The 19,982-nt window shown below is 36.2% G+C and overlaps 1 protein-coding gene and 1 long non-coding RNA gene across 21 annotated transcripts in view; one reads left to right on the plus strand and one right to left on the minus strand.

The window, feature by feature from the left end:
* The window catches only part of LOC139828769 (uncharacterized), a 53,983-nt gene that overhangs the window by 24,449 nt on the left and 9,552 nt on the right, over window positions 1–19,982 (plus strand). The window lies entirely within an intron of this gene.
* Window positions 7,686–19,982, minus strand: part of ATP2B2 (ATPase plasma membrane Ca2+ transporting 2) — a 393,712-nt gene continuing 381,415 nt past the window's right edge. For 15 of the 20 annotated variants that reach the window (XM_071813028.1, XM_065845964.2, XM_071813033.1 and 12 more), the window contains one exon: window positions 7,686–11,245. In XM_071813028.1, coding sequence (XP_071669129.1) covers window positions 10,934–11,245 — 312 coding nt within the window. In that variant the 3' untranslated portion in view covers window positions 7,686–10,933. Of the gene's footprint in view, window positions 11,246–15,591; window positions 15,648–19,982 lie in introns of all 20 variants that reach the window. The other 5 variants (XM_071813035.1, XM_065845973.2, XM_065845977.2 and 2 more) reach the window with 2 other exon arrangements.

The raw sequence follows: 19,982 nt of genomic DNA on the forward strand, positions 1-19,982 counted from the left end.
TCACAAACCTCTGAGGGTTTGTCAGAGATTGTAGAAACAAGAACAGATCACCATAGTTTTTGGAAACGTAACACTGCTATTTATTTTTTCAGCTTTCTGTACCAAAAATCACATCTCTGTACTCTAAGTGGAAATTAACGTTTTTATTAAAAAACCTGTTCCTGGCATTTCCCTATGACTGAACCCAAAATATATTGTGGCAACAATTCACTGCATTGCTATAGTGTTACCTCAGCCTTTCATGCCACAAGAAGCACACAAAAATTAGTTGCATGCTTTCTTACTTTCAGTGTCATAATCTGAAGAATAGGTTGAAAAACCTAACACAGAAAGTTGCTCCAAGAAATAGAATATGGCTTGATTGAAATGGAAAATTATCATTGCAAATGGCAATGGAGATCCACTATGTAAGAGGAGGCCTTGAAAACAATCTCCCTTAGTGCTTAAAGCTAAGTGTCCGTTCTGTGCATGAACAGATTTTAAAATATTTAACATCAATACTAAACACACTATTGCTTGCATTATTATTTACTAAGATAGGCAGTTTAAGATTAAGCACAAAAATAAGCAGTAAGGGAGTCTGATGGAGTTTAGTTTTTCAATAAATTTTAAGATTTATCAGAAGGATCGTTAAAATCTCATTGATTTCCAGTGTATGTAATTCCTACCTTAATTCTGCTTCCCTATTTAGACAGCAATACATCACAACATTGATTTATGCCTTGCATATAATCGAAGATGATTGTTTTTAATCACAGAACACGGCTGCTCACCCTGAGATTCTCTGTGCTTCCACATCAGTGAAGATATCCTAAAAAGCAAACAACTACAAAATTATTAAACTACAAGTCCCTAGTTCTCCTGCACCCTTAATTGGCCTTCTGTCTTATCAAGCAACTTAAAAAAAGCACCGACAGCCACTGGTAGTACTAATGAGAAACCTTTGGTGTAGGTGAACTCGCAACAGGGAAGAGATGGCCACTGAAAGAAGTAAAATCAGTGGCTTGCCAGTTGAAATGTGAAATAAAGAGCAATAGTAACTGTGAGATATTGAAAGCTAGAGAACAACATATTAAAATCTGGAACACTGTAATTTTTTGTTACTTATAAAAATTACATCAATTATAGGTCTCCAAGTGTGATTTCAAAACACAACAGATTAGAACAGAGGTGGAAAGCAATGACAACAAATGAAACCATTTTCCAAAGAAGTGAAGTATTTTTTGTGGACCTGGACTAAGAGGCTGTAAATGGCCATCACTGCCATCAAAGGTAATCATGATTTTGGGATGAGAGGATAAAAGCAGTATTACCTCTGAGGAGCTTTGCTGCACTATTCTGGCCCATAAAAGCCCAAATCTTACCAGGAAGTTTCTGAAAGTGTCTAATGGCAAGCAGCAAAACAAGAGACCAACAAAAAGAGCAAGAATATGATAAGACTGTAAATCAAAGCAGCAGTGGGGAGCACCTATTGAAGCCATAGAAAACACTTAACTTCACCAGGAACACCACAATAGTATCTTCCAAACTTGCAGTGTGTGACTAACACACTGCAGGTTAAAATAATCCTGAAGGACACAATATTTGAACAGAAGTTCAAAGCCTTGCCAAGAAATAAAATGGTGTAAACTCCACCACATTGTCAATTCATTAAGTTTACCTTCTCAGCAAACCAGGGCATAGCTGTTGGAGCTGCAGTTTGTCCCATAACACCATCACACAGCAGAATTCTTCTTCCCTCCTTCCCCCACAAAGCACCCTCTGTTAATGTGCGTGTTTGCTATTACTTCAGTACTTTGAGCAGCTCACACACCTGCAACTGCTCCATCTATTCAAGCTGACCTTCAATTTTTGGTGGTTTTGATGTGCATTACAGCTGCAAATTAGATACATATATGACAGTAGAAGAAACCATTAGCTCAGAGGTTTGATTTTAGTAATTGCTTAGATGTGTATTACTCTCAACAACAATGTATTTTCTGGATACCTAGTACTTCTGCTGAATAGGACTTCAAATGATTTCCTTTTCCACCTGCTGTTTTTGTTGGTTTGCAAATGCCAACAGTCCCTCTAATCACAAGATTTCAAATACTTGTACCTTTTGACTTAGCCTGTAATTGAGCGTCAGCCACTTAAGTCTTGAAAAAGTCTCTAATGGATGTTAGCTACAGGCTTCTTTAAATAAATTAACCTTTTTTTCTGTGTTGAAATTATCTTGATCACTGTTGGAGCTTTAGTGGCTTTGAAAGAACACAGGACTTTTTGAGAAGACTGTTGTTTAAACCACAGAAAAAAAAATTGTTTTTCAATTTTGCAAGGTTAGTAACCATAGTAAAACTCTATGTGTTGTAAGGGAGGACAAGTGCAGTAGTTTCATTCTTAGTTTGACATGACTTTGCAAGTAGTCTTTGAAATGATAAACGCTATGAAGACATTATTAAAAAAGACTTATCAGAAATTTAAAAAAAAAAAAAAAAGGAAAGAGACCTATCTTTTTAAGAAAAACAATTTTCTAATAAAGCATATAGTTTTGATTTATTTTGAAGCAAACTTGCATATTATTTCAGGAATTTTGTAACTATTTACTAAAATTATCTTAATTGACATTTTTGCAAGGTGTTCTTTGTGTGACATTTTCAAAGCTCATTTTTCTTAGGGCCATAGTGATGAGAACAAGTGGAGAAAGTTATAGTGACTTTTCTGCCATTCTGACATTGTTTAGTTGCAGCCGCAGGAAATAGCACAATATTTTGTTATAGTTGCTACCATGGTAAAAACAGGATTTCTTCTCCTCTCCTTTGTGATAATGCCTGCAAAGGCATACCATCAAAAGTAGGTGTTTTCTGAGCCCAGGGTAATTCAATGACTAGTTCCTATTTTTTAACACTAGACATGGTTTGTACGGGTAGCATGTGAACTACTGTACAAAAGCAACTCAATTTGTAACTACAGTTTTGTCCCATTTCAGGATTCAAGAATACAAATGAACACTTAAGTATGGCGAGACTGCTGGGGTTCTCTGTTGATAAAGAATGTAAATCTTAAGCAAACACTGTATTGACTTTCACTAGGCAGCAAAGTATTCCTCTGATGTAATTTGAAGTTGTATCTGGTGGGGCTGGTGTTTGGAGGGATGGCAGATTTCCACTCTGCTGGCCTAGCTCACTATTAGCATAAGGATGCTCTGCCAGGGGCAGATCGCAGATCAGCCTGCAAATTTTCAGGAACAAAATGTACTAGCAGCATCAGACAGGCAGGAACACGGAGGAGACAAAATGCTTTGTCATTATTATGTAGTGCTTCTTTCCTTAAACATGAAAATAAAAAGAAAGGCAACTGAATCATCCCTACAGCACACTCAACCAGTGTGGTTTTTCTCTGTTTTCTTATACTGTGAAAATACAAGTTATATCCAGAAGCCATGGGATATAGGAGGCTATTGACATTAATACAACGAAATAGATAAAAAGGCGTATTTTACTAAGACCATTTTTATCACCTCAGGCTTACAGGTAACAGCACAGAAAATGTAATGGAAAAATACTGAAAATATCCAAATCCCTCACAGGCAGAGAAAATAGGATAATAAAACCCACTAGAATTGATTTTAAATCTCACTGGTAGATTAAACTCCACAAAAAAAGGTCCGTATGTAATCAGAAATGGCTTGCCTAGATATAGCCGAAGTTTTATATCCTACAGCTCTCGAAAGAGGTCGGTCTCCCCAACCTTGCTTGTCCTTCCAGCAAGAATGGAAGTTAATGTGAAGCATGATGGTGTTTTGCCAGATGCAAGCACCTGCCTGTCAGAAAATAATTTTGCTTTTTAGCAGCCATTGAGCAGATGCTCGTGACTCTGCAGTTTTGCTTCCGAAACCGTAATTCTCTACAATAGGCTTGGTACCTTGATGGTAACACAGAAACTAAAAAGCGCTGCGTGCTCAGTCCTTGGGGGATGGAGAACTCTGGAAGCATCTGTTCATTTCCCTGTGCTGTAGGTCTGGTAGAACACTCATTTTAATCTGAAATAATCGTGGCTTGATTCTCTGATGAGTTGTTGCTGCTGCTCCTCTGCCCCAGCACTAGCCCCTGCCAAACCATATGGTGAGACCAGCCATGGGATTGGCTAGAAAGCAACTGAACTTATCCAGCAACAGATTAAAAAAAAAGTGGATAAGCAGTCTGCTCCAGCCCATGTAACTACATAAACACCGGTGCTGGGATATAAGAGTGCACACATAGCTTTTTGGTGGAACAGCAAGTTTATCATAATTAGCTATGTAATACCATTAGGCTTTAGCATGTTCATTTGTGACAGCATTCTATTTGATTGAGTTCTTTCCCGAATGTAAAGCACTGTTTAGGTACAAAATGACAGTCAGCCCTGCTCTATAACTCCGGTAATCTTTGTCTTTCATAAAAGAATTCCAAACATGGGTCAAATTAACAATTTGCAAAATTTCTTATGCAAAATAAGCATAAGAAAGCTTTCCTGGTTGGCGTGCTTTGATAGGAAAGTATTAGTGACTTACCCATGTGATTTGTCATAAAATACTGGTTATCTTATTTGCTTTAATATTTTTAGAGAATAATTCGAAGTGCCTCTTGTGAAACTTGGTTCTGAAATAATTTGAAATAACCCACTGATGAAGGCACTAGGAGGCTTTACAAACACATATAGGGTCATCTCAAACAGATGACATAAATGTTCTATAAAGTTTTTTCAAGGAAGCTAGATAACTTGTTTTTCTAATTTTCATAATTGTAGACTTACTTGTAAAAAATAATTTCACTGGCTACGCACCAATACTTATACCAGTTCAACTCCTAATGATTCTTAAATGCACACGCATACCCAAGGGGTAGAGGCAAGTGCTTTATAATTTGCCTGAGAAGTGAACAGACCCATCCCAGGCAGAATAAATGGAGACGTATATTGCCTTGGAATTTAACACTTCAATTGGTACCAGGCAAACACGGTCGCCCAGATACACAGATAATCAAAGTTTACATGAACATTTGGGAGAAAATGTTTTTGTAAATATTTCCTTTGATTTGTGCTTTTCAACAGTCTGTCTTGTTTAATAAATTAGTTGTTTAATCAGACTTCTATTCAGTTTCCATCAGGTCAGATCATAATATGCCTGCTAATACCTGTTTGTAAAAAAGAAAAACAGCATCAGACACTTCTCTGCCTTATTCAGTGCCTCTTATATCAATGTGTTGGTGCACAAAACTGAGCGTTACCTGAACAGATTTCACGTACTGATAAAATTAGAAATACGGATTTGTAGTTTATAATCCAGGGTTTGGACCCTAGTACTGATCTGGGCCATGAATAAATTTTATTATGTACTTTTTATTGTTTTCTTATGTCAATGTCTCACGCTGCTGCAGGAATACAAACATAAATAGGAAATGTCTATTGCTTACCTTTCTGTGGCTCCTCAAAAGCAACTATAACAATACTGTAAGACCAGCAGGAAGGTTGAAGTGTTGAACCCTGGTCCTCTCACAGCCCGTGTGAGTAGTGCACTACTGCAGTGAAGTAAACCAATACCACAGATTGTGTCATTTATTTGCCTATCACAGCATAATAGAAAAAAAAAAAAAACGTAGGAAGGCGATGCTGGAGATGATGTACTTCTCATCAACCTTCTGGTCAGAGAGATGTCAGGTTTGGGGTAACAGCTGAGCAAGGGTTTTGTAAATCAGTGTTCTCCCACTGGAGGTCTAGACCTCACTTTGGGACCTCAGCCTATTCAAGAGTTTGGACTTCAGTTACAAGAGGCTGGTAGAGAAAGAATACTATTTGATTATCTCTTGTTTTAGAACTCAATGTCTAGATCAAGCCAATTAGGATTTTATTTCATTTCAGTTTATAGTGAACTATATATGCACCTGTATTTTCTTCCATTTTCTCCCTGCTTTTCTCTTTTTCACTCTCCTTCCACTATTTAAGAACCATTTTGCCCATTCCATGTCACTACAGCATGTCAGGACAAATACCTATGGTGGCATTTAGGGTAGCATCACCATACATGATCAGCACCTGATTTTCTATCTAGGCATGTGTGATTACCCTCGTTATCTTCTTAGCACTATACTTGGTATGAACAAAAGAAGAATAGCAAGAATAAAATCTGGCATTCTTATTTTTGCATTAGAATATCAGTCTAAGTTCTCCATGAAGGACTAATAACTTCAAATACTACTTGCCTTTCTGAATCTCCAATTTGAAACAAAAGAATAGGAAGCTAGTGTAGTGGGGAATTTCATCCCTGTTATTCTTCTAAATTTACATGTACAACTCTCATTCATGCAGTGCTAAAAAAGTACTTTTCACAATCTTTAAAAGGTGCCGCTCATAAAATAGATCTCTGATAGAAGCTTAACATAACCACAGTGCATTGCACAATCCCAGTGCTCTTTCTTAGCAATGCCTCAATACACACAGAGTTTTTTGTAGAGATGAAGAGTCCTGCCAAAAAGCACTTGGACTAGGGCTCTAAATAAAGTTACGTGTGTAGGAAGGAGGTCAATGAGTGACAGAGAAGAAGAAAAATATTTTCAGATTGTTATTTAGACTGAGCTCACAAAATCAAAACAGAAAACAGTTTAAATCCAAAGCAGCTGTAAAGTTCCATTAATCCAAGAAATCTATCTTAACGTAATAACTGTTTTCTGTAGGGTTTTTTGTTGAATTCACTGTATTTAATATATTTTTACTTACTGGTAACTTTTCTCCCCCTGTAGTACTATTTCATTGTAGTTTTGGCCACTAACAAATATTTTGTCACACAGAATTTGTGGATAAAAGCTTTAAATCTAGGTGAGAAGACAGGAAAATCTGTAATTTGAAGCACTTTACCTTCAAAAATGAGATTATACAACAGTTACCTCCCACCTTGTGAGAGGAGTTCAACCCAGTATGTCTGTTTAGCTCATCTGTAAACCTTGCTGCTACTAGAGCAATAATACTGTATGGTCACAGGCTGTATTGTAGGAATAGTTCATGGAACAACTGCATTAGTCTAAGCTGGGAGGGGGGGAAAAAAAATAAAAAGGAAAAAACAAACAACCCCCCCCATAATTCCTTGGCTGAGGGTCTGAGCACCAGAATGGGCATTCCCTCGTTTTCCCCTGGCACTCCATACACACAGTTTTTAAGGTATTAAGTAGCAGGATCTGAGTCTGGAACACAACTCCACAATTCTAAACCAGATTGGGAGAGCAATTAAATAAATGGAGGAATACATCATATGGGCCAAAGTGACAGGAAAACAGACTTTGATGTCTGTTGGTCCAAGATTAAACTAGTTCATTCTTATGCAAATGCACAGGGTCTTCATCCATTTTACTTATTCTGTACTTTACTTATTCTCTATTCAATTTCAGCTGACTTCACTGCAGCTTTCACATCAGCCACTCCCACCACCTTGCACCACCACACCATGGACCAAGTTATCTTATCTTGACCCATAGTCAGACAATGAATTAAAAGCACTCTGGGCTGACTCATCAGCGGGGTATAATGAAAGTGGAAGCCCTGGCTGGTGAGCCAGGCTTCTTACTGCCAGCCCAGAAGATCTACATACACCTTCACATGAAAACATCCCAGTGGAAATCCAGAGCTACATCTAATGACTTCAGGTGAAAATAAAGAAAGCTGTTACGTTCAGACCGTTATTGTTCATGCTGCTTTGTGAATTTATTTCTTTAAATTTTCCACTTGTGCTCCTGCCAAGAGAGATCTATTAGACAGAAAGCAGCAAGAGTAAAACTTTATCATTTTGTTTCAAACTATAAAATAATTTACATCACATATTTTACTTTTTACTTACTTTTGTCTTTTTTTTTTTTTTTTGAAACCACAAACATTCCAGCATCACACTGTAGGAATAAGAATAACAATAGAAAGCATAACCTTTTGCATAGTATTAAATGAACAGACAGAGTAAGTTCTTTATTTACAATTATTGTCTAGATAAAAAAATTCATAAAAACAGATGAATGAACATATATTAATAACCCCTAGTGGGATGGATTGCCAATGTACCACTGTATTGTTGTCCACAAATCTCATGCTGCTAAGTACAGTACGTAGAGAGCGAGCATTTATATATTGCAGGGAATTTTAACAAACTGATCATTTTGGTTTTTGATCCATTGTTCCCATCACAGAGAGGTCAAGCAATAAAAGAAAGGAATTGTGATGCACGACTTGTAGTTGAAAGGTCATAGCTATTCTGCTTTAAAAAAAGAGATCTATAATTTATCATATACATAAAGCACAGTCTCTGCTCACAAAAGCCCAAGTTTTCTATGCATCTCAGTTTATATATGATTTGCTATATATACACAGAATGCAGTGTTTGTTTTCTTAACAGTTTTCAAGTCTGAAAATGGTACCTTAGGGAGGAGTACTCCTATAGGAAAATTTAAAAAAAATGAAACCAAGAAAAAATATGAAGAGTGTTTGAAAATAAAAAAGCAAACAGTCAGTGTTAAGATGCTGAAAATAAATTGTTCCAGTATTAATAGCTTCTGTAGATGTTCAAGTCCAAAGCTAGAGGCTTCCCTGTAAATAGGTAACGCTTCTTTTTCTTCTGAATATGATATCCCAAATAGGCCATAGAAACCAAACACATGTTGTACAAAGGTTAATCACCGTATATTTACAAAGCGAACAATCCTGACTGAGTTTCAATCACTTTGTTGCTAGGACTTACCTAAAATAACGATGTTTTCATGCTAGCTTTTTACTGTTAAGAAACGGGTCACACTATCTGTGGAACAGAGAGTTGTCTATGCCTTCAAAGACCTGTTCTGTTGTTCACTGGAAAGTCTGGATCAGAGAGCAAACTAAGAGTTTGAGCCAAAAACATTCAAGCTTCTACACAAGAGTCCGGAAGCTGGCAAGTCAAGCCGATTAGAGCTTTACCTGGCTGAATAGTCCTGATGCACCCTGAAAACATCTGAGTTCTGTCTGCAGTTTGGCCATGAGTCTACGCTTGGTTTGGAGAGTTCTGGCTTGGTTTAGTTCTTGTGACTGCAGAGATGCACCACTTTAGGAGTCAACTTTAGGACAACCAGTAATGCCTTAACAAATCAATTTATCAAGCTAGTTTGAGAGTGTTTTTCAACACATCTGGCAGAATCAATTGTGTGATTCAAAATGTCTTTTGCACTGTACAATTATGGAAAAGATCATCTGCTGAAAAGTCTCCAAGCAAACTTTATATTAAATACAAAAATTATTTATGAAAAATCTGTGATCCACAAAGTGCTTAGCATTCAAGTGGTTGACATAGCAATTATATAAGCTCATAAATTTTAAGTTACCAGGGCTGTTACCATCTTGAAAAATATTTTTTACCCTCCATACTGCAGGTTTTCAAAATAACTTTCTTTGAAGAAAGCTCAAGATAAAATAACATATTACCGTGTTACAGTATACCTTGTGACTACAGGAAGACAAGCTTAGGTAAAAAAAGAAAATCACACAAAGCACATCTTAGTATACAATTAAGAAAGTTTCATTTAGACCTAATAGTGCAGAAATTATATTTTTCTTAAAAAAAAAAAATTAAATCAAAGCAACAACCTACAGTGATTTTCATCCAAAATGCCAACAGCCCACATGTTGTAAGTAATAAGGAAAGAATTGCCTAAATTACTAACTGAAAAGGATTAACACAATATATCACAATATTTTAACATTAGTTTTATCTCCATATAGACAAACCAAATATAACTTATTTTAAATTATATTTATAAACTCAACTCAGTTTCATATACTATCTCTCTAAAATAGTTTTGGAAGCCATTGCCATATGCTTAAAGAATGAAATAGCCTCCATTATTGTATGTTTTACCAAAACAAATTCAAGCAGATTATCAGAAGGGGGGAAAAAAAAAAAAAGAGAGAGAACCTGATCATTTTGATTTTTATTTGAAACAAAGGAAGCCTGTTTTACCTCCCTGTATATAGGATCACAATGCTACATCCAATGTGTTATATTTTGGCTTCTTTTGTTATTTACTAGCAGTATCTACATTATTTAACAACAAAAAAAGATCAGCCAGAAATCAGAACACGGTTGTAATAAAATATCCAGGGTGCGATATTACAGACGTTTTCAATGAGCTGAGCTGAGCCATTTTTATACTACTTCGGCAGGAAGTGCTTTCTTAACCCTACAGATAGTTAAGGATATTATCTACAGGTTTGTAAACAAATTACATTCTTTTTTAGGACATAAATAAGTTAAAATAGTCAGAGCAATTTGAGCAGAAACAAGGCAACATGCCAACAAAGAAACTTTATATATATATAACTATATATATATAGATAGATATATACATATATATAATTAATTATGTATATACTTATATGTATATATCTCTATATATAGTCTCATAAATGTTTAAGTTCCTCTGTCCAACTGGTGCAAATCTACTGTGCAAGTTAAGCTTTGCAACTTCAAAAAAGTTATTTAAATTAATCTATACAATTGAGTCCATGCCACACAAGCATTTCAAAAAACTCACAGACCAGTGAATTGGATAAATAGCCTCAGAAAGAAGTCCTCTGCAGTTCCTGCTTAAGGAGAAAAACATAAAAAAGGAACTAAAAAGAAACAAAAAGAGAGAAAGAAGGGCCAGAAGTGTACAGTACATTCATGCAGGGGGATTTTTTTTGTTTGTTTTTGTTTTTCTGAAAGGGAACAAGGGGGGGTATGTAAATCAGCCATTCATTCTTTCCCCAAAACCATTGTGATCAACTATTCATTCACTTGTCTCAGAGTGAATAAGAGTTCAAACAGCTTTTCAGCCAGCAATGTTTTTAATATATATATTTATATATTTCGGTTGCTGTGGGTTTTTCTATTTTATTTTATTTTGATTTCTTTTTGCAGTGACCTTTTCAGCTAAAGTGATGTCTCCAGGCTATGTATTGGGCTTCCTGGACTAGAAGAGGTAGCTGATTTACTTGTATCAGTTGTAAGATTTATTCCACTGTCGATAGCACTGTTGTTCTTGTTCAGTGAAGACGGTGGACTTGAGTTTTTCTTGAGAGCAGAGTCTTCTTCTAGGTCTGTGTCATCAATGAGTGGGATGTGGGGCTGGGAATCTTCTATCCTAAATTCAGGATGAGTCATAAAGTTGTGAATAGAGGTTCTAGATTCTGGTTTTTCTAAACCTTCATAGAGAGAGCTACGGAATGCCTTCACGACGCGGATCTGGGGGAGAAAAGGAAAGGGGCGTCAGAGGCAGCACCTTCCAAGGGCAACGCTCTGTTAGAGAATATTTTGTGAAAAATGTAGCATATGGTTAGGGCAGTGCAGGCAGCTGAAGTCCATAGTCTCTGGATGTTATATGCATAAACGAGTGGCTCAGTTATGTGCATTTTGAATATCTGTATCAACTGCAATATTAAAATAAATCAAGTTTAAAGCCATCAAAGAACTGATGGGAAGTACTGGTTAAAGAAAGCGAACGTCCACTCGTGTGGTACATCCCTAGTAAAAGACAAGCCATGTTAATTTTAATGCAAATGTAAAACCATGCATGTTGATAGTTTTGCAGTGAGTAAGTAGGAAGGCTTTTTTAATTAAAAAAGTCTCTTTTGTATTGTTAAAAAAAAAAAAAAAACATTACACATAACATATCACACTTCACAAACAGAAAAGCACAGAACACAGACACAGTGGGATGGATACGTATGAGACACACACAGGAGCCAAGTGTAAAAACTATAATATCAATGTTTTAAAGCAAAATCTAAATGAATGCAGCCAAGAGCACAAAAAGCCAAGCAGACAAAGTACTAAGCATAATCATGCCACCACAGGGGGAAAAAAAAATTCACAGTTACCACATGAACAGAGATAACTTGCACACAACAACTACACTTGGAAGCCTGGATAATGTGAACATAGTATTGTTGAACCAACTTTTATTTTTCCTTCATGCATATGTGAGGTAAACACTCGAGTATAGACCCACTGTTCTAGCCATTTAACTTTTTAATAGATATAAAACATGTAATAAAATAATGTATTGATTGTTGGGTTCAATTGAATTACATTGTTGAACGCAAGCTTTTTCATTTTCTGTGTCTCAGTTGTAAAACTGTAAAGTTAAATGCTGAAAGCGACACAATTGATGCCATATATGCAGTCTTTAAACTAAGTCAGGTCAACCTAACGTCATTAACCACCTGACAGTAAGACCACAGGTGAAAATAAACTACAAGACTCAGCCCACTGGAGTGGCAGGGACAGTGCAAATTGCTTTTCCAGGAGGAAATGAGAGGAGCAGAGCGAGGAGCATTATGGCCTGGGGACACTCAGGCCTGGTGGCCTGGTAGAGGCAGGGATGCTCTTTATAGCCCAGTGCCCACCAGTTCAGAAAAGAAGTGAAGTTTGGGGTGGTTTACTGCTGAGAAAAACATAACTTTTTTGGAAGGGGGTGGGAGGGGGCAGAGAGGAAAAAACAGAATGGCAAAACGTGATCTGTTGGCAAATGTTGTATGACTAAGTATGAGTTCTATCCTTCTACTTTCATGTAGTCCATGAGTGAATTTTTAGCATTTCTTAGGGGAGAAACCAAAACACAGGCAGAGGCAGAAAAGGTGCAAGCAGGCATTGTGAAAGCTTCTCCACACACATCTGAAATGGTTTGGTGGTTGGTATGTGTATCTTTTTACATGTAAATAAGCTGCACATAATTGGTTGGCCTAATACACTGCTCATTTGTAAAGGTTTAATTTCTTTTCTAATTGCCAGAATGTATTTTAGTAATGGCAAGGGGTCACTGTGTTACAGGTGTGGGATCTAGCTAATCCTGTGGTTGGAGTTGTCCAAGTTGTACAGAATTTCAGCACATTTGAGAAAGAGGCTGACTTCTGTTTCATCTGTTTGACCTTTGCCCTTGTTCTCTAAATTCGAATATTCATCACCTTTCAAAAATCCTAATAGCAGAAGTCATGCCATCTTCAGATACTTGGTCTTCAGTCAATCCAAATACTCTCCCTTCTCTTTATACATATTTCTGGTAACAGCAGGGCACAGTATGAAAAGTAGCTCATGTGACTGCTTATTCTCTAAATAAGAGGACTGGAGTGGTACAGAACAGCTTATCCAGATCTTGGGACAGTAGAAGATCCAGGAGGTTAGTAGAGGTGCAAGACAACAGGAAGAAGAATAAATTTTACACACCCCAATCATCTACTGTACCTAACACCTATTTGACAGAGCACCGGGACCTAGAAACCGGGGGTTTATGAGAGTTGAATCTCTTTGTGTGCTGTGCTATGTGATGGTTCTGCACAGTGAACAGACAGACTGGGATAAGAGATTAATTTGCATTACTAAAGAAAGGATTTAAACTCATAGAGAAGAGGCGACATCCTAATTCCCCCATTATCTATGCCCTTCTACCTTGAATTTTAAAGTGCAAAGTAATTTGGTCTAAGCAATGAAAAAACAGTATGTTTTGTCAAGGAAATCTTAAAAACACATTACTGCATTGTCCTATTTTAAATCAGGAAACTTCTTGTAACATGCTTATTTTATAGTATGAGTTTATAGGGTGACATTGCTGCAAAGCTATGATTTCTGCTATCTAAAGAAAAATAAATCATCTCAGTAGCAGCTGTTTTCTATATCTTATCAACAAACAGAATAATTTTATTCTCTTGAATACAGCCACTTCTTACTGCACAGATTTAGGCTGTTTTCCAGCTGGGTTCTTTTTAACAAAAGTGAATTAAATTTTTACTTAAATAAAAAAGGTTTGCAATTTGCTATTATGCTTGAACAGATCCAGCAGAGTCCAATTAAAGTAAAGCCTCTACAGGTTAGCAGGGGAGGGGCTGATTTCAATTTGTGAGGCTCCAAGTTACATAGTAGGGGAAGAATCTAGATTCCATTTAATTCCACAATTTAGGTCCTGATTTGCATTTAATATCAAACCTTTAGCCAATCTAGCTAGCTAACATTTTACAGAGCTGAGAGAAAACTATAGATTTAGGTTGTATTTGAAAGCCAATGATGAAAATTTGCCTGCCAGGACCTGAATTGGATACTCTGCAGTAACTAACAATTGGAAGAAAAAATGATACTAACATCTTTTGTTTCGATCTGTTTACACAACAATCTGAAGCTATAATTGCTGAACGTACCATCAGCCAGCAGTCCTAACACACTATGTGAAGATCTGTGGCAAAGTTTTGGCACATTTGAGTCTTGCAGGCACATTTAGATGTTACTAGAATAGCTTGTACTTGTTCATAATGATTTTTCCTGGAAAACTAGTTCAGATCTGCTGATGCCTAAAGTAGTTTATCTTCTGAATGGAATGGGAAGGTAAGGGCCAACTTGGGCAAATCCCTAAAGCTGAGAATATATGAAGTTAGCTTTCTAATACATTTTCTTCACTAAGGAACTGTAGAAAACTACCTTATTTCTTAAAATTTCTCTACGGTTTCAGAGATGTATATATATTTTCCATTAACTTTTCATTTAGGGAGAAACTCCCTCCCCAACTTTAAATTTTGCGTATTTAGTTTGGCATCGTGAACAAAACATTTTGTTAGTGTCACACTGCATTCAGTGACAGAATTTCTGCATTACAGTAGAATTTAAAATCTTGTTGATAGTCTGTCCCCCAGTGTATCCAATTATCGCATACAGGAACAAAACTTGCTTCTTTCCTTATGTTGGCGGAAACAAAGCTAGAGGGTTTGTTGGATACAAAGGCGGTGTTTTAATTTCTATATAATACTAACTACCGTATTTAACATAAGAACTGAAAAAAATATTATTTACCTAGAGTTACATGGCCCAACAGCAACAAATTCTTTTAATACATGCTTAAGTTCAAGGTTTGAAGTGATATCTGGTGTAAAAATATTGAGGGGCTCTGCCGAAACAAAGCTCGCGTTACTTTTTGAAGATAAAATAAAGCGGATGAACTTCATATAATGTTGTTATGGTTGTACAGCATGTAAAAGCAGGGACATACCCATGATGGATAGAACCTAGGAAGTGTTGGTTTGTTATGAACTATGCAGAGTTCATGTAATGATATTTCTTTATGATACTGACAATGCCAAGGGAAGACAAACAGTGTGATACAGCTCCCTTTTCTCACAGTAATGGAGACAACAGGAAAAAATGAACTGCTTTTAAACAAAAGACTGTGGGGACAACACTTCAGGACATTTTTGACATTGCTATAAGTTTCCACTTCTTTCTTCTCTGTAGCTGTAATAGAAAAAACTCTTCGGTTTCATCCCACCTTGAAAGTTAGATTTATCATACTGCATTAGGCAAGAAAAATAGGAGAAACAGAATTTTAGATACTACAAATTTTTCCCATCAGAAGAAAAAGATGAAGTTCAGAATCGCACTCCTTAGTACAACAATCTAGGCAAAATACACAAGGCTTGTTAAGCATCAACAGGTGTATTATGGTTGGTAGTGTGTGGGCTTATACTCGAATGTTTACCTGGCTTCATATAAGCCAAGTATCTTGAGTTTGGTTCACATTCATTTCAGGCTCAAGGTTAAAGACTCACAACCTCTTTTTATTTCACTCTCTCCTGCTGAACCCTTTTGTCCAATGTTCTCTAGCCCTCTGGGAAAACAAACACATTTAATATTCAGACAGTAGAGAGTAGGGCACTGCAAAAGCAAATAAATTCAATACTGAAAGATCAGTAAGGGGATTAGTATAAAATTGTAAACAAGAGGTCAGTTTTGCAAAGAGATGCCAACTCTTTCGTGCAACTGATACTATTCTATATCAAGACTATAGCTATACAAAGGTAACTGAGTTTGGTCAAGTACTGTCACATATGTAAAGTTTTGAAATAGAAGGCACATCTTCAGTATATTTGTTTCTATTTTTGAATCCTCTCAGTTTTAGGTGAGTAAAATCAGAGTAGCTATCCTCAGGAGGAGGTGTTGCGTGGATTGGAGTCACCTGTAAATGCTGTGGCTAGTACGTTCTGGGTTGTATGATGCACAAGTTGAGCAAATTCAAAGATAAAGAAAAAAACACAGTAAATTTTAGAAAAATTATAATTTCTAGCTTTCTGCTTTAATTAGTGAAACAGATGTGTAACATTATCTGTGCTACTCTCTTCCTACATAAATATGAAGTAAAACCAATAAGTGCTGCTGAAAAGTCAAACCGCATGTAGCGAGAAGAAAACAGAATACCTACATATTCTGTGAAATCCTCAGGCCTGAGTCTCATATTACAAGAAGTTTGCATGATTGTTATTCCACTGAATTGTAGAGCATGAGATCAGACCCTTCTTGTTGTACCATATCTCCAGTTGAGGACTTGGTTTTATACACAGAAGTTGATTTTCACAGAGCAGATCCCAGCACGATTGTGAAATTTTGGTGGGAACTTCTACGCTTTAGTATGGTATCTCTGTCTCTATCAGGTGGTAGTTTAGTGATGTTACCAAATGGTGGAACTTTTATAAACATAATTTTAAATGTGGACTTTGTTTCAAGTCATGTTCTGCTTGTTCCATTTCCTGATGTGATAAGTACAGCATGTTGCCACAGAAAGCAACTGCCATTTTCACTAAGGCTATTATGGCCACTTGGTTTGGTCCAGATCTGAACAGAGATCAATACTGGACAGTAGTCTTTGCCTTAACATTTATCAAAATAGATTAATGCATGCAAACTTAAGATTTTATCTTAAGTTTTAGTTTTAAAGTTTGTCCAGCTGAGTCATGATTACATTTATAAGAAACTAAATATGTAGGAAATATAGAAAAAAAAAAAGGCCGCTGGAACAGTAAGTCATTTTTTTCTTGATACAGAAGAACATGATTTTCATACACAACAGATTACAAATAGCTAAACTAAGCTCTCTCTTTCAAATTATCTATTAGTAAATGGACTGTAATGTGCACTAGAATTAAGCTTGCTGAATGTTTTATATTAGTTTGACACAATCTGCAGATGCTTACACCCCTGTGCCACTCTGAGGCAAATATTGCATGTGTGAAGCTGCTACCTCTAAATGACAGTTTCTTGGCAAGTCTGATTAATTTCAATGATTTTTTTAATTAAAGGGAGAATGAAAAAAAAATTTATTTCCATGCAAATCAGCCCCACTTTTGAAGATTGTAGTCCCTTCCAAAAAGTGAACCAGAGCGAAAATACAGATTTAAGGGTGCTACTATGTGCTGCTGTTGCTTGAAGAGTTTTTAAAAATCAACCAACAATTTTAAAAAGCCCTCAGAGATCTGTATGATGGAAAAATATTTCTGAGAATATTTTGCATTTGGCAAAATTTTAATTGGCTGCTATGAAAGCTGAAGTCATCACTGTGTATTTCTTCCTGTGTCTTCCTTACAAGTGGCTTGTTTGAGGCCACCGTTGTTACAGTTAATGTAAGTGTAAGTGATTCCATAAAACTTCTAAAACTATCAGACAAAAAATGACAGACCTCACCAGAACAAAGAAAAAGGAACTTGCAAATACTAAATCTACAGCACATTCATGATCTGGGAAGTTGCCTTTTGGTGGGGTTTGTTGTTTCTTTGTTGTTCCCTGAATGTTTCCTACACAACAATATTTTTGAATTACAACCTTTTATGAAAGAAAGGTGTGGGTTGTTTTGTTTGTTTTGTAAGGGACCTGCAGTTCCTGGCTGCTTTCACTTAGGAACAGTATTAACTACCTATGAGAATGGGAAGGAGGAGGGTGAACAAGTACACAGGAATACTAGATATGCGTCTGTCTTGGAAAATCTGAAACCATGTTCTTTTGAAGGGGCTACCTACTGATAATATAAACAACATCTGAGAACCAGATATAAACATATTAGAATAAAGAATAACTTGTTTACTTTGTGTACAGTTAGATCTACTCATCCTCTACCTAATTAACCAATGTAGTAGCAAAGGCTTTAAGAATATACTTAATTTTAAGGACAAGTTAGCATTTTGTGTTACTAATTCTGAGCTTCCAAAGTAAAAAAGATGCTGCATTGCCCCACTGGATCTGATTTTCTTTTCCCAAAATACAACGTAAAAAGAAACGCATATAAAATACATCTTCACCGAAGCTGGTCTGAGATAACCTGGTATCTATACCCACTTATAACTCTGTAGTCCAACAGCTTTCTGATGACGGAAGGTTGTGTGTGTGTCTGTGGTTCACGCACATGACACACCAAATGCTGAGAATTTGGCCAAGACCATATTACAAACAGAGCCTTATTTTTTAATATGTTTTCATTCTCTGTGGCTGAAATGCATGCATGTTAGATGTGTGTGTATGCTTAGTTTGCATTGAAGTAAATTTTCTGCTTTTATCAGAAATGTTCACATTTTTCAAGACATAAGAGACTGACAATACGGGCCTTATCATTATCAATTAATGCTGACATCCAGAAATTTGTAATTTGTTATTGGCAAAAAAGCAGTGACAGGTAAAAGGTATCAGCATAACTAGGGAAACTTCAGTACTATAGTAAATGTTCCTTTGTATAAATTGCTTTTAATGAAGGTATTCCACAACCCTATGAAAGATTTGAATGTGCCATATTTAGGAATAGCTGAAAATTTCAGTTAATAATTTGCTAATCTGTTTCACAAACTACTTCAGATGTGGCTGCATTTGACAGGCAGATTTCTTTTTAAGCATGCACTAACCTGTGAATCAAACATTTATCTACCCAAAATTACTAGGAAAAAACCCATTTTTAAAAAAATTCCAAAATGTTATTATAAATCTGCAGAAGAAATCTTACAGATTGGTGAGGTGTCTCAATGAACTATATATTCAAAAGCTATACAATTAGTAAAGAACTGCCTAAATGCTCTGCTAAATCAGACTTACATATTTTTATTGATAAAGCATCATGTGATTCTTGTATTTTTATTAAGTATGGATATCAGAACCTCTGCATTTTGAGTGCACAAAACACCATCTGAAATATCCCGATTGTTGCAACATGCTGAGCACCATTTCTCACAATGTCTCATATTGGGCCCTTTCAACTATTAGACCCTTAGAACCTTTAAGGTTTTCCCTTGATACTCCCCATAATATAACTATATATATATATATGCAATATTTTTACAATTCCTGAAGAGAGGAAAAGGCTTCAAAATCAGAGGTACAATGATGCTGGTTTTTTTTTCCACTCCATAGGAAGAAGGTGATGATTTAGGGTTCACCTTATTCCGAGCAGCTAAGAGGAAAGAAATCAGTCCTGTCCCACCACATGTATTTTAAGCAAGGCACTGGAAAGTAGACCTAGGGACGCATTTTCTCAGAAAATGCAAATTCACAAAACCATTTCTATGATTTTCTATGAAAACACAAAAAAGCCATTTCTATGAAGTTTGGATTTGGAAAGGTTTTCTGGGTTCTGAGAGATGAACAACCAACCGTAAATACCCAAATTTTAAAATAAAACCCCAATTTTTTTTTTCCTTCACTTTTGCACTGTCGATCATTTTTGTTTGTGTCATTGTGTTAATAAATCAAAACTTTCCTTAAGGGCTATAATGTGAAGTACACACTGGTTTGATACTAAACAGATATTATATTGTGGTAATAAAATACTAACAGTCCAGAATCACCACCTGAAAAGGCCCAATCTCTAATTGTCTTCTGCAACCGAGATACATATCTCAAGGTAGCTCAACAAATCAATCATACATATTTTTATTTTAATGAATAAATGTGGCTATAACTGATGAGCTCTGTAGACTTGTTTTATTTTTCCAAATAAAAAGAGAACTCAAAGACTGTAGCAGATCGTGCTTTCTCCTACTAATTAACTTCAGCCCATAACCTAGTATGGCCTTCATCAAGATGCAAGACACTTCCATCCTTAGCCGCTTTGCTGCACTGGAGAGAAGAGAGGGAAGATAAATTGCCTGTTCTAATTTGGTTAGATCTATCCTCTTAGACGGCTGGCTACAGA

Source organism: Patagioenas fasciata, chromosome 10, assembly GCF_037038585.1.
Source record: "Patagioenas fasciata isolate bPatFas1 chromosome 10, bPatFas1.hap1, whole genome shotgun sequence".
NCBI lineage: Eukaryota > Metazoa > Chordata > Aves > Columbiformes > Columbidae > Patagioenas > Patagioenas fasciata.